At 36.1% G+C, this 14,028-nt stretch overlaps 1 protein-coding gene across 1 annotated transcript; it reads left to right on the top strand.

The window, feature by feature from the left end:
• The first annotated feature begins 3 nt into the window (after nt 1-3).
• pes (pescadillo) lies at nt 4-13,723 on the top strand. The gene is made up of 15 exons (XM_079871774.1): nt 4-163; nt 488-567; nt 2,218-2,371; nt 3,444-3,553; nt 6,594-6,765; nt 6,869-6,958; nt 7,183-7,299; nt 7,399-7,476; nt 7,568-7,657; nt 8,913-9,043; nt 10,287-10,412; nt 11,894-12,078; nt 12,163-12,302; nt 12,448-12,615; nt 12,973-13,723. The coding sequence occupies exons 1-15, from the start codon at nt 140-142 to the stop codon at nt 13,051-13,053; spliced, it is 1,746 nt and encodes a 581-aa protein (XP_079727900.1). The 5' UTR covers nt 4-139; the 3' UTR covers nt 13,054-13,723.
• Nucleotides 13,724-14,028: the final 305 nt, after the last annotated feature.

Raw genomic sequence — 14,028 nt, 5'->3', positions numbered from 1 at the left:
CTCAGCCGACTGACGTCACATAAAACACGTGTGTTCGGAAGAAGCACGTTACTACTGGCTCTGATCTGGGATCTTTTTACAGTTTTACTGCAATAGGTTTTATTTTAGGTTTTGTCGTGTGGAAATACCGTCCGCTGTAATGGGCGGATTACAAAAGAAAAAGGTAAGGCAGCGATTCAGACCAAAACTGTCGGTAAACAAAACATGTGTTGATGAGCGCAAGGCCCTGCAGACGTGTGTGCTTAAGCACATTATACTGTATACATCTAACATTTTAAATATGCATACATATGATAAAGATATGTATGAAGATCTACAGCATAATTGTGACTTGATTTTTCAGCTGTTTGCTGCTTTGCTTAATAAGGGTTCTTAAGCCTAATTCATCAGAAGATCTGACACGCAGTGAAAATGGGTGTTTATTTCTGTATAATCATCCTCGAGTCATGTCAGAGCACTTGCTGACCTGTAATTTGTTTCTGTATAGTATGAGAGTGGATCAGCCACTAACTACATCACCAGGAATAAAGCCCGCAAGAAGCTGAGCCTGAGTCTGGCTGATTTCAGGTTAGTTAACAAAACAAAGCATCAGATTTAATGGTCATTTTACATTCATCATATATTACATAATTGTATAGTGCATATAGAATATACTTTATTCTAGGGCTGTCAAACGATTAATCGCATCCAAAATAAAAGTTTGTGTTTACATATGTGTGTGTATGTATGGAGTATAATTATTTTCTATATATAAATACACACACATGCATATATATTTAAGAAAAATGTGTTATTTATATATAAAATATTTATATATAATATAAATTATATATAATATAAATATATATAGTATATACATGCAAATATTTCTTAAATATATACATGCATGTGTGTGTATTTATATATAGAAATTAATTATACACCGTACACACACATATATTATGTAAAAACAAACTTTTATTTTGGATGCGATTAATCGCGATTAATCGTTTGACAGCCCTACTTTATTCAGCGGTATGTACATATTAATTGCAGTGTACTATGTCAGTGGTTTTTAACTAGCTTCTAAATGACAACTAAATCTGTGCGGACATGTGACTTTTGGCATCAGCAACAAAGTGTATTTAAAAGTTAGTTTAAAAAGATAATATTAAGCCTATTTATTTTGCCATCTTCTCAACTATATACACTTACAAAAATAAGTTAATTTTATTAAGTATACTTAAAGTTCAATTGAAGTTTATTTAGTAAGTATACTAATATCAATTTACTAGTGGTATACTTGTAAGTGTACTATTTTAATACTACTTGTCTAAATTGGCCAACTTTTTAGTGTATAAAAGTATACTTTAAGTGTAACAGTAGTAAACTTTGAGTACACAACTAGTTTACAACTGCGTTTTTCACTTGTACTACAACTACAATTTAACTTAGGATACTGTATACTGATAGTTTACTAGTCAAATACAATTTTTTTTAGTTTATGAAAATACACTTTGAAGTATTCTTTAAGTAAACTTCAAGTTTAATAGTTTAATTCTGCAAGTATACTTGTAAGTGAAATTAACATCATACTTGTAGTTTACTGTGTATATATTATTTTTTGCATTTGAATTATGTTCCTATTTAGGTAATAATTTTTTATACTTGAAATATACCTTTAATTGTACTTTGAGTATATTCATATGTACACTACCAGTGTACTAGCCTACACAAAAATTCACATACTTAGAATTAGGAACATATCTGTTTTCATTATGAATCAATATTTTCAAAAAATGTAAGCTGATAAGACAGCAACTATGTGAAAAAAGTATTTTACAGACTACTCAATCAAAAGAGCAAACACAACTACAAGCCAAGTATACTGACAATACTTATTTATACTTTTAAGTATATCTCGATCAAAATATACTTAGATTTTTCTATCAGTATAAGTCATGTATACTTGAGTGTAATTTTAAGTATATTTCTGAGAAGTACATGAAAAGTAGACTGAAAGTATACTTATTTTTAGTTTAAAAGAAGTATATTAATTGCACGCTTATAAACTTATTTTGTAAGGGCAGTTATGCAGTTAGTTAGCTTTATCATTTTAGTATTTCTTCCCTGGTGTTATGAACCACAGATGTATGTATGTACTGTAACCTGCTCTGTTTCATATTTATGCATTTAGTAAAATTCATTGTAAATTAATACATGCACCTCATTTTATAGGCGATTGTGTATATTGAAAGGAATCTATCCTCATGAGCCCAAACACAAAAAGAAGGTCAACAAGGGCTCGACAGCCCCTAGAACCTTCTACCTGCTGAAGGACATCCGCTTCCTCCTGCATGAGCCCATCGTTGGCAAGTTCAGAGAGTACAAGGTAAGAACTCTAAACACACAGCAGTTTTAGCTTTCCCATTTTGATCACTTTTTCATGTTCAAGTCTTGAATTACATAAAAAAAAAATATTTTTAGAAATGTCAGTGACAATATAAGGGTGCGTTCACACTTGTAGTTCGGTTGGCTTGTTTTTTTGTTTTTTGGTCCGGACCAAAAAAAAACATTTAGCTTGGCGTTCGCAGTGGCATTTTTATTGCCGAGCCTTAAAGGATTAGTTCACTTTTAAAAAAACTTTTGCTGATAATTTACTCACCCCCATGTCATCCAAGATGTCCATGTCTTTCTTTCTTCAGTCGAAAAGAAATTAAGGTTTTTGATGAAAACATTCCAGGATTTTTCCCCATATAATGGACTCCAATGGGACCCAAACGGTTCAAGGTCCAAATGACAGTTTCAGTGCAGCTTCAAAGGGCTTTAAACGATACCAGACGATGAATAAGGGTCTTATCTAGTGAAACGATCGGTCATTTCAAAAATAAATAAAAAAGTTTAAGTTTTATAAGGACAAATGCTCACCTTGCTCTGTTCTGTGATGCGCGTTCGTGACGTCACGTAATACGCAATTACGTTGAAAAGGTCACGCTTGAAAAATTTCTGTCCTGAAGAAAATTTTCTTTTAGGCTTTTTAATATTAAAGAAATGCAAGTAGATCACATATTAGTTGCCACATGAACTTCTGGAAAAAAAAAATTATGACATTCTGATTTTTTTTATTGTTTAAGTAGAAAAGTTGCAAGAGTAACTTGTCAAACTCTGAAGCTTTACCAACAGAACCTGTTTAATGCGTACAAGGGGCATCCGACAACATGCCTTAAATTTTGCAGATTTCATTTATTTGGGTATTTTTTTAATATTAGAAGCAGAAAAAACCTGACATAAAAATGTACCCAGCTTATTATTAATAAATCATCAGTGTTAAATAACCGATCTTTTCATGCTTGTGGCCAGAATTAGTTTTTGATCGACTGATAAATATCTAGTAGTAACTTATGCAGTATTATTTGCACACCCTCAGACAGTCTGTGTACTCACTGTATATTACTTGATTATAGATTTTTGTGCGCAAACTGCGGAAGGCTTATGGCAAGGCTGAGTGGGGTGGAGTGGAGAGACTGAAAGAGAACAAGCCTGTGTACAAACTGGACCACATCATCAAGGAGAGGTGAGCGTATATGCAGTGCTGTCTGTGGCCTGCAGAGGACACACTTCAACTCTCTCTCGCTCAACACCAACATGCTGTTAAAGACTTTTCTGTTACCCCTTTTCCACCAACAAGAACCGGGTGCTGGTTCAGAGCCAGAGCCAGAGCTGGTTCAGAGTTGGTTCGACTGACGAGCTTACTAAGAACCGGTTTGCCTTTCCACCGGCTAGAGAGCCACAACAGAGCCAGATCTTACGTCACTGTATACGTCTCATGTTGCCCAGCAACCGCTAGTGCGGTAGCGCCAAACACAAACACGCCAGGCTTGTTCGAGATGCATCGGCTTCTCGCAGATCGATCGCCGCATGACATCAAAGCACTGCGATAGCGATCTAAAAGCACAAGGAGTCGTATGCTCTCCAAACACTCCCGCAGCTCCGATCGGTCCTTGCCGCTCCGATGCATCTCGAACAAGCCATCAACAATAACGGACGTTGCAATACTATGGATGCTCATGGGTTTGCAAAAATACATCGGAATCCAACGCGTTCGTGCAGCTCGCCGTAACTTACATAGACGAATATTATAATCGAGCTGCTATTAGCTCGACTAGCTGCTATTTAAAAATGGCGGTCACAAGTTTCTATTCGTCTTGTTGGTCACGGTAACCCCGCCCCCAGCCTCTGACGCAAGCGGTTCTTTCTTGGCTCCGTTCTAGACCCTGCAATGATTTGGTGCTACTTAAGAACCAGTTTTACTGGTTCGGAGCTGGTGCTTTGGCGGTGGAAAAACAAAGAACCGATTTGAAACTAGGCTCTGGCTCCGAACCAGCACCAGCTCTGCCTTGGTGGAAAAGGGGTATGTGTGTCCAGACAGTGTTATGTGATAAGCATCTATTTGTGTCTAAACACTGTTGTGAGCCTGGGAAGAGTCCACAAAACAGATCAGTTGTGAGAAATCATAAGAATACGATACTTTAATTATCTTGGCCCGACTCACTGTCTCGTAGACCGCTTGTCTCTTCATCCGTCCATCTGCCTCTGTTCGCAACTGTTGCATCAGCAGGTTTTGGGTTTGGGATTTAGAATGTGAAGTTTTTATTTATTTATCCCCCAAGTAGAACATGCAATACCGGTCAAAAGTTTGGGGTCGGTAAGATTTTGAAATGTTTTTGAAAGTATCTTGTGTTCAACAAGGCTGCATTTATTTGGTAATATTGTGAAATATTATTACAATTTAAAGTGATCTGTTTTAATGTATTTTAGTGTCACAGGATCGTTCAGAAATCATTGTAATATGCTGATTTGCTGCTCAAGAAACATTTCCTATTTTCAGTGTTGAAAACATTTGTGCTGCGGAAACGATTTTTTCAGGATTCTTTGATGAATAGAAAGTTTAAAAGAACAGCATTTATTTGAAATACATCTTTTGTATCATTATAAATGCCCTTACTGTCGTTCTTAATTTATCCTTGCTGAATAAACGTATTCATTTCTTTCAAAGAAAAAACAAAAAAATAAATGTTACTATTATGACTGGGAAAATTTTGCAATACTACAATATAGACTTGTATTTGCAATTTATATTCATTTCAATTAGGGGTGTGCCATATCATACCGTCCACGATAATACCGGTATACATTTTTACATGATAAAAAAGTGTCATATCGCGATATCACTGATATAGCGATGCAATGACGTATGGCGCATTACGTTCCTTAGCACGCACAATAACAACACCTGTCTGAGCGCGAGAGCAGCAAGTCAGCCTCCAATGACGATTTAGTACCTAAAAAGGAGCTACTTCAATAGTATTTTAATAATTCCCGCAGGTCTACCACTTAAAATGCGGGAAATTCCCCCGCAAATATTGATTTTACAAACCGCGTGAGTTTTCAGCGGTGCCGCGTCTTCTCTCTCTCTCGCTTTCAAAATGGGTTGCACAAGTCAAGCGTCGATACCACACTCTTGTGTTTAGCAGTCAGGACATGACGGAATTGTCTTTTGTCACTTGCATCGTAACTAAAGTTTATCATTTTCACTTCTTTTTAAGTCTTATCAGTTTAAACATTTGCGATTTTAAACTATTCAGGACTCTCGCGCGCTCTCTGAGAGATGTTTACTCTGCGTGCATACAGTAAAGCCGCCTCACAAACAGCTCGCGAGTAACAAAAGTTCTATTTCGTGGATTATATTGCTTTAACGGGGGAAAAAACACGCAAAATTGTGTAAAAATTCCGGTCATGGTTAGCATATTCGTAAACAGTCGGTTATGTCTGAAATAACCATAAAACGTGCGTGACAGTGTGACAGACAGTATAACAGTAATGGATCCGGGCACTAGCTCTAAAAGTGACAGCAGCCATATGTGTCTGTCATTAATGTTGTCGTCAAAACAACAAAAGATAGCTTTCATTGTAAGGAATCAGAATTAATAGCCTTTAATTTAATTTAGTCAGGACTAGTGTTATTTTACATTTGATTACCTTATTCAGTTTCTGTAGTATTTCTGAATAGTGTTAGACCTACCCAAAAACGTTTCTCTTTATTTGTATCTTTATTATTTTGTATATATGTTTTGCAACTTTTTTCAATTTAATTCAAAGATTGAAATCAAGCTTCCTTGTGTTGTGTAAACTCTGAAATACAAAATTACCCAATTGTAAAAACACAATGAGTGAGCAAACATTTAGGTGAGATAAATGTAATAAAAAAAATTGTCAAATTTTTTTTTTATATCGTCATAAATATCATTATCGCAAATATTCTTGAAATATCGTGATATAATTTTGAGGCTATATCGCCCACCCCTAATTTCAATAGAAAATACCATGAAATTGCTTGACAAGTGCAGCCTTCTTTCCGGTTTTCCTCTAACATCTACTTGAGTGGGGAAATTTCCAAAACTGTTACCATAACTTCTCAAATCTTCTATAAAATCTGCCACCATTTTTAGCTTCTTTGTCTCAAATTCACTTGGTTTTGTTCAGCTGCCACATTGATCAAATTTCTGTTTTTTGTGTGTTGTGTACGGTTTATAAAATAAGTTTGTTTTTCCCAGATATCCCACGTTCATTGATGCTCTTCGAGATGTAGATGATTCCCTCTCTATGTGTTTCCTGTTCTCTACATTTGCTCGCACGGGAAAATGCCACGTTCAGACAATTCAGCTGTGCCGGAGACTCAGTGTCGAGTGGATGAACTACATTATCTCCTCACGCTCCCTGAGAAAGGTGTTGTATTGCATATGCTAAGAGTGAAAAAGTGTGAATTTTAAAAGAATTATTCATTAATATTACACTTCTCTGACTCTTTATGATTTATTTTTTCCTTCAGGTTTTTCTTTCCATTAAGGGCATTTACTACCAGGCAGAGGTCTTGGGGCAAACCATCACATGGATCATACCATATCAGTTTGCCCATGATGTGAGTATAAAATAGTTGATTTTCCCGCCCTATTTTACTGAAGTACCACACGTGAAATAAACTTGAAGCAGGTTTGATCCCAAATAGGGTCTTTATCATATTGCTGTTGTTACCTATGTTAAAATCATTGATCACCTGGGTCAGTGTCTTTGTATAATGCAGTTTTTTGAATGCTGAGGTCTTTCATGATGACCGTTTAATATAACGCTCCCTGTTTTCCTCAGCACCCTACAGATGTGGACTACAGAGTCATGGCCACGTTTACCGAATTCTACACAACACTGCTTGGCTTTGTCAACTTCCGTCTTTACCAGACACTCAACCTTGTCTATCCGCCAAAGGTAACAAATGTGCTTCCTTTAAATGCCTTTATATTATTCAGAATTCCAATTTGTTCCAGTTGGGAATTGAATCTCTATCTTCTTTTTTTTCCATCTTAGCTTGATGGACAAGGAGAGATCAGTCTCAAGCCAGAGTTTGAAGAAGATTATGCCCTGGAATCAGAAAGCTATACTGAGGTACAAGACTAGTTCATTTTCTCTTTTCATATCAACATGTGCCAAATATTACAGTGTGTTTAAAGACTTCCCTCTTCACATCTCCCTCCAGAAACTGTCAGCGTTGAGTGCCAGTCTGGCCCGTATGGTCCCATCAGCGGAGGAGGAGGAGACAGAACTGGACCATTTCCCTATTGAAGGGGTGAGCGAGTGACAGCTGTCTTCATTTTAAGGGACTCTTTCTCCTTGTTACCTGGACTTAAAAATTCCAATGTATTTGTCACAGTAAATTTTTTGTATTTTGTGTAACTGATGGAACAGCAGTTTCTTTCAGATTTGTTCTTAGTTGTCTAATTTGAAATGGCATCTATAAACAGAGGTTTTTCAGATTTTCCCTCACAGCGTTCTCTCCATATTTGCGATTCTTTGCAGCCTTTAGTCACTGTCTACAAGGCGCTGGATTCTTCACTGGAAACCGATAGTAACTCACTCCTGCTAAACGTTTACTCTATGAATTCTTGCACTCGGGAACAATACAAGTCGGTACCATTGTGAATAAAAGTTTTCTAAGAAGTGTTTCCTACTCAAGCAAGGCGCTATATGACTCTGTTAAGCTTATAGCAGACTGGTGGGAGTGGCCTTGGACAGTAACATATTCAATGCATTGTGGGTGTTAAAGTTTTCCTACCTAATTGGCAAAAGGGAAGACCACAGCCTTGTTTTCTCTAGTCAGGTAGCAACGATTTAAAAAAAATTCACCTTTCTACCACATATGCAACCAAGTTTTATTAAATGTCCATTTTGCCAACAGTGAATGACCCCTTTAAAACCTGTGCACTTACTAAAAACCAAATTTACCAGTGATTATTTGGACAGTTTAAATTAATAATGTTGTTATTTAGACCTAAAATAGCTCAAAAATAGTTTGAGGCAAAAATGGCAGACATGAAAACGTGATGCAAAGTTCAAAGTTTTTAAATTTAATAACTAATAAAAAAAGTTATTTATAGAGCACCTTTCATGAAATGCAGCTCCAAGTGGTTCACAGGTCAGAATATTGAAAGCATTTTGCAGAGCTGTATGGTAGCAAACTCAAAGCCGTCAGATTCCTCGCTAAAGCACACGTGGCCTCTGTAATTACTGCAACTATATGAATCCACAATAACTTTCCACTCTTCAAGTTCGCTAAAAGAAAGTGTCACAAGACGCTTGTTATTTAGTCACACATCACAAGATGTCAGTGAGTCAGTGAAGCATTTAACGGGTGGTTTGATTAATTGTTGTTTTGGACGGACCTCATGTTTCATGTTCACTGAGGGAGACTGTTGCTATGGTTACACGGTGAAGGTGTTAAAAAAACATTCTGATGAAACCAGCGTGACTGCAGGTGAACTTTGTCCTCATTATTTAATGCAGCTTTTATTGAGCTTTATTTATATATGCACTTTCAAATACAGGAGGACCTGGAGAAGATGGAGGTGAGAGAGAAGATGGAGCAGGAGCAGATCAAACAGAAGAAGTTCTTCGAGGGCCTGAAGTTTTTCCTAAACAGAGAAGTTCCCAGGGAATCGCTGGCTTTTGTGATCAGGTGTGACATGCCAGCTCATTTTTCTCACACGTCATTCTGTCTATGGCACTTTCCTTAAATAGGGTACAAATTGGTTTGTTGTTGTTTTTTTCAAAGGAATAAAGGCACAAATCCCATGTTCCTAAGAGGTATTAGATATTTTTGATAATATTTTTGTGAAAAATGAATGTGGCAGTACAAATCATGCTATAATGTCATAATTGTGACTGTTTAATTGATATTCAGTTCACTGTAGAAATATTTTTTAAATGATTACTGCATAGGTAACATTTTCCTTAATTAAAAAATGTATCGTTCTCTGTGACATCATTTGTACAGCATGGTGAGAACACAAAGGAATAATTGAATTTTCTCAACTTGTATTCAAGTTCAACTGTTCAACCCTATAATCAAAGTTATTGTAATCAAATAAAGTTATCTAATCAATATTTTTTCTCTAAATGATTGAAAATATAATGTTATCAATAACTAGTAACTACAAACAACCATTTGCTACCAAACTACATTATTCAGGCAAAATATGTATTTTATTTGTGTGTATATGTGTATACGCACACACACACACACACACACGTATATATATATATATATATATATATACACACACACACACACACACACACACACACACACACACACATACATATGAAGAGTTCACATGCAAAAGCCTCTAAGTGCCATCTGAAATTTTCTTGTAGAATGATCACTTTTATCAAGCTCATATATTTAAGTTCAGTAATTTCACTTAAATGGCAATGAAAATTGCCTATTAATTGTCATTTAAGTAAAATTATCTGAACTTATATATACGACCTTGATAAAAATTTCAGATGGCACTTAGAGGCTTTTGCATCTGAACTCTTCATATACAAACCTAAACATAAGTTGTTTGCCATTTTAAAACCTAATTACCTTTTCTAATGTGTGTGTGTATATATATATATATATATATATATATATATATATAATTTTTTTTTTTTTTTATTCGAAAAAAACGCAAAAGCTAAACAAATTAGGTTTTAAAATTGCAAACCTTGTATTAAAGAAAACAAAATGTATTTTATTTTATCTTCCTTATTTTTTTTACGAAGTCCCTATTTGTGGAAAGTGCCATAAGTTTACAGTGTGATTGGTTTTACTCTGTGATTTACAAGTAACTGTTCATAGATGTGTGTGTTTTTCTAAGGCTATAGTATGTGTAGTTTTACTTTGTCTTTGTGTAAGAATGTCTTCTATTGTGCAGGTGTTTCGGTGGAGAGGTGTCCTGGGATAAATCACTGTGCATTGGCAGCACATATGATGCCACAGACGAAACGATCACACATCACATTGTGGACAGACCCAGCATTGACAAACAGTATATCAACAGGTCTGACACCAACTCTCTCTGATTGTATGCATAATAATTAGGACTTCAGCCACTGTGGCTAGTGGTTTTCCAAAGTTACTAGCCACTCTACATTTTTACTGGCCACAATTTTGACTGATACCATGAGGAAAAACTGCCATATAGATGTTTTTTTTAATATTATCTCATAATTTGGCAGCAGGTATATTAGGCTGCTGTCACTTTAATACCCCATTATACTGTTACACATGCATATTTTTTCTCAACTGTTTACTTTCACTTAAAACATAACTGTGTTTGCGTGAATACTTGCAAAGACTGGTATTTTGACATTATTTTGTGTTTTGACAATAGCGCAATAAGCAGCGAAAAAGAACTCAATTTAGTACTGTGAGGCGGCTTCATGTACACAACACTACATTGCACTTAGTTTATCATTTCACATGCCTTTTTAAAATGCAACAATTGAAAAAAGTATATATATTATATAGGGGTGTAACGATATGCGTATTCGTATTGAACCCTTCGGTACGAGGCTTTCGGTTCGGTTTTCGGTACGCATTTTCAAACCGAACGGTTCGTGGGACCATTTTTCCTGCCGACCAAAATTTCGTTATTTCAAATGTAGGCGCGTGGCAAGCGCGCTCATAATGACGCCGGCGCGACCACAACATTGCCCAACATCAAATGGCAAACGTAATGCAAGCTGAACGAAACTGCTCGTTATTGTGTGGTTGACGGACCGTTTATCAGTTTGGACCAGTGCAGCGCGAGCCGATCGTGATCATGTGACACTGTCACTACACAGCGCTAATAAGAGATCCAGTAAAGAAAGCGTTTGAATTCGCCTCAGAAGTAATAACATCGCTGCGAGATCTAGTGAGAAACATTCACATTTCTCCGTTATTAACGGATCAAACAGCGCATGGAAACCAGGAAGAAACATTGTGCCATGAATGAACTATAGTGTCCACAGATCAGCAACATCCACCATGGATTTACTGTAGTAACACTTACTGCAACCATGGAAGTTTGGCAGGAATAGTAGGCATAATGCCTTCAAGTAACATTACGTCGGTTTTATTTTGACATTGAGTACAGCTGCCCTCAAATGTTAATCTGAACTAAAATAAACCTTTGTTTATAACTACTACAATATTACATTTCATTTTTTCCAAGGAGCTGTTTTGTTTTATATGCTCCTAAGAAGAGTCAATTATAGCTCTAGAATTGCTCAAAGTAAAAAAATCATACTTTATAATGTTAGTTTTAATAAAAAAAAAGAATAAAAAAAAATTAAATCAAGGAAATTTCTCTGGCATTTCTTTCTTTTTGCTGTATCAAAAACGTACCGAACCGAACCGTGACACAAGTGTATCGTATCGAACCGCACCGTGAATTTTGTGAACCGTTACACCCCTAATATTATATAAAAAATGATTGGCAGGTGTTAACATCAATAATGTATATTCTTGTACTTAATGCATTTCTCATCTTTGCAGGTACTACATCCAGCCCCAGTGGGTGTATGACTCTGTCAACGCTAAAATACTGTTACCTGTAGAGGAATACTTCCTGGGAGTTACACTGCCGCCCCATCTGTCACCATTCGTGGAGGAGACTGAGGGAGATTATGTGCCTCCTGAGAAGCTCAAGCTCATGGCCCTGCAGAGAGGAGAGAAGCCACGTGAGGGCTTTTGCCATACTGATTTTGATATGATTATATGTGAATGTTGAGTGATTGTTGACTTCAAAAATGGACTCTTCACAGAAACGGAAGAAGATGAGGAGGAAGAGGAGGAGGAAGAAGAGGAGGAGGACGACGAGGAAGATGATCAAAGTGAGGAAGAAGATGAGGCTGAAGATGAGGCAAATCTAGCTGAAATGGAGGAGAAGAGATCTCGGGGAAAAGTAAGATAGTTTTAAATTTGGAGATTTTTGCAGTTTCGCTTTTTGACGCCATTGACTCATTTAAACCCATAAAGTTAGAGGAATATGTTAAATAAATGTAAAAAAGATAAGTGTAAAAGTTTGTCATGTGCTGGTTCTCCCTCAGAGCTTGTCAGTAAAGGTGACTCCTGGGAAAGCCAAAGCAGAGAACCGTAAGCGAGCCGCAGAGGAGGAGAAAGCAGAGGAGAAGAGGCTGGCCATCATGATGATGAAGAAGAGAGAGAAATACCTCTATGACAAGATCATGTTTGGCAAGAAGAGAAACGTCAGAGAGGTAAGACTGCATTGAAATAGTTGTGCCAGGTACCATTTTACAATCGTATATGCTCTCTTTTGTAAATAATTTAAAAAAGAATTGTATAGAACTAGACCCATTTAACAGAATAATGAGCTTTATTTTATTTCCTAGGTTTTTTTCTTATTATTTTATGCAGTAAGAAAGTCTATGATGTTGAAAATGTGTGCTTTGGTTAATGGTTAAAGGAGTAAATGGTGGCACTAATTAAGAGCTGGAACAGTGGCTGTCAAAGACCTTTTAAAAGGTGCTTGACCTACATTTGGCTCATTATTTGAGCTCCAGTGACCTTGATCGACTTTATTGTTCATGAGTCTAATGCACCCTTTCCAACAGGCTAACAAGCTAGCTGCTAAGAGGAAAGCCCATGATGACGCCAGCAAGGAAGACAAGAAGAAGAAAAAGAAAAAGTGCTGAAGGACTGATTTTTACATGTATTAAAGTTCTTCTTGCTTTTTCCCCCCTCTGTGAAGAGACTTGGAGGAGTGTTTCTTCTCTGGTTTCAACTCCTTGCAGCATTTAATGGGGATTGTACATGAATCGCTGAACTCGATGTCATTTTCAGTGACTACCGAACTTTCATTCTGCATTTCTTGTCTGTCTATGTGTTGGGCCTAATTTTGTTTGAAACATTTCTAATAAACAAAAGAAGATTATTATTATCTTAAATGAATTAAAGTTTCATTTCTTTTTTTGTTTCATGTGAAATTTTACTAGCTGGGATAAATGCAATTACATTTAGAATCAACTTGCCTAAAACGAACTGCTGACTACAAGCTGGTATGACAGTATTGTTAGTACAACCCCAAATCCAGAGAATTTGGGACATTTTGTAAAATGCAATGAAATCAAGAATCTGTGATTTGTTAATTCTCTTGAACCTTTATTTAACTGACAAAAGTTTTCACTGACCAACTTAAGTGTCTTTTGTAAATATAAACCATTTTGATGGCTGCAACACAGGCATGTTTACCACTGTGTCACACTTTTTAATAACACTTTTTAAATGTTTGGGAATTGAGGATATTAATTGAAGTTTTGCAAGTGGACTTTTTGCCCAATCTCACCTGATACAAGACATCTGCTCAACAGTCTGGTCATCGTTGTTTTTGATTCTCCTTTTCATGATGGACCGTACATTTTCAATAGAGCTAGATCTGGATTGCAGACAGGAAGTCAAGCACATCCCTCCTATGGTGTAGAGTGTTTAGAAACCAATTTAATTAAACGAGGTTTAAAAAACCTATCTATCTACTTTTATACAATACTATAATAAAATATTAAAAACTTTTAAATCGATTATTTTTAAAAATTATTTTTTACTATAATAAAATACTAGTACAAAACTGTGGAAGATAAGATTTATATATATATATATATATATATACTTTT

The sequence above is a fragment of the Squalius cephalus genome (assembly GCF_949319135.1).
Source record: "Squalius cephalus genome assembly, chromosome: 5".
In the NCBI taxonomy this organism is placed as follows: Eukaryota; Metazoa; Chordata; class Actinopteri; order Cypriniformes; family Leuciscidae; genus Squalius; species Squalius cephalus.
The sequence above is the reverse complement of the archived record's forward strand: the minus strand, read 5'-3'. Positions and strand labels throughout refer to the sequence as shown.

What these genes read in the sequence shown, in the direction of transcription:
- pes (XM_079871774.1), top strand. Translation starts at nt 140, where the DNA reads ATGGGCGGATTACAAAAGAAAAAG. An exon ending in CCTCACGCTCCCTGAGAAAG is followed by an intron (nt 6,766 to 6,868) that starts GTGTTGTATTGC and finishes TTTTTCCTTCAG; the next exon opens with GTTTTTCTTTCCATTAAGGG. An exon ending in AGAAGAGATCTCGGGGAAAA is followed by an intron (nt 12,303 to 12,447) that starts GTAAGATAGTTT and finishes GTTCTCCCTCAG; the next exon opens with AGCTTGTCAGTAAAGGTGAC.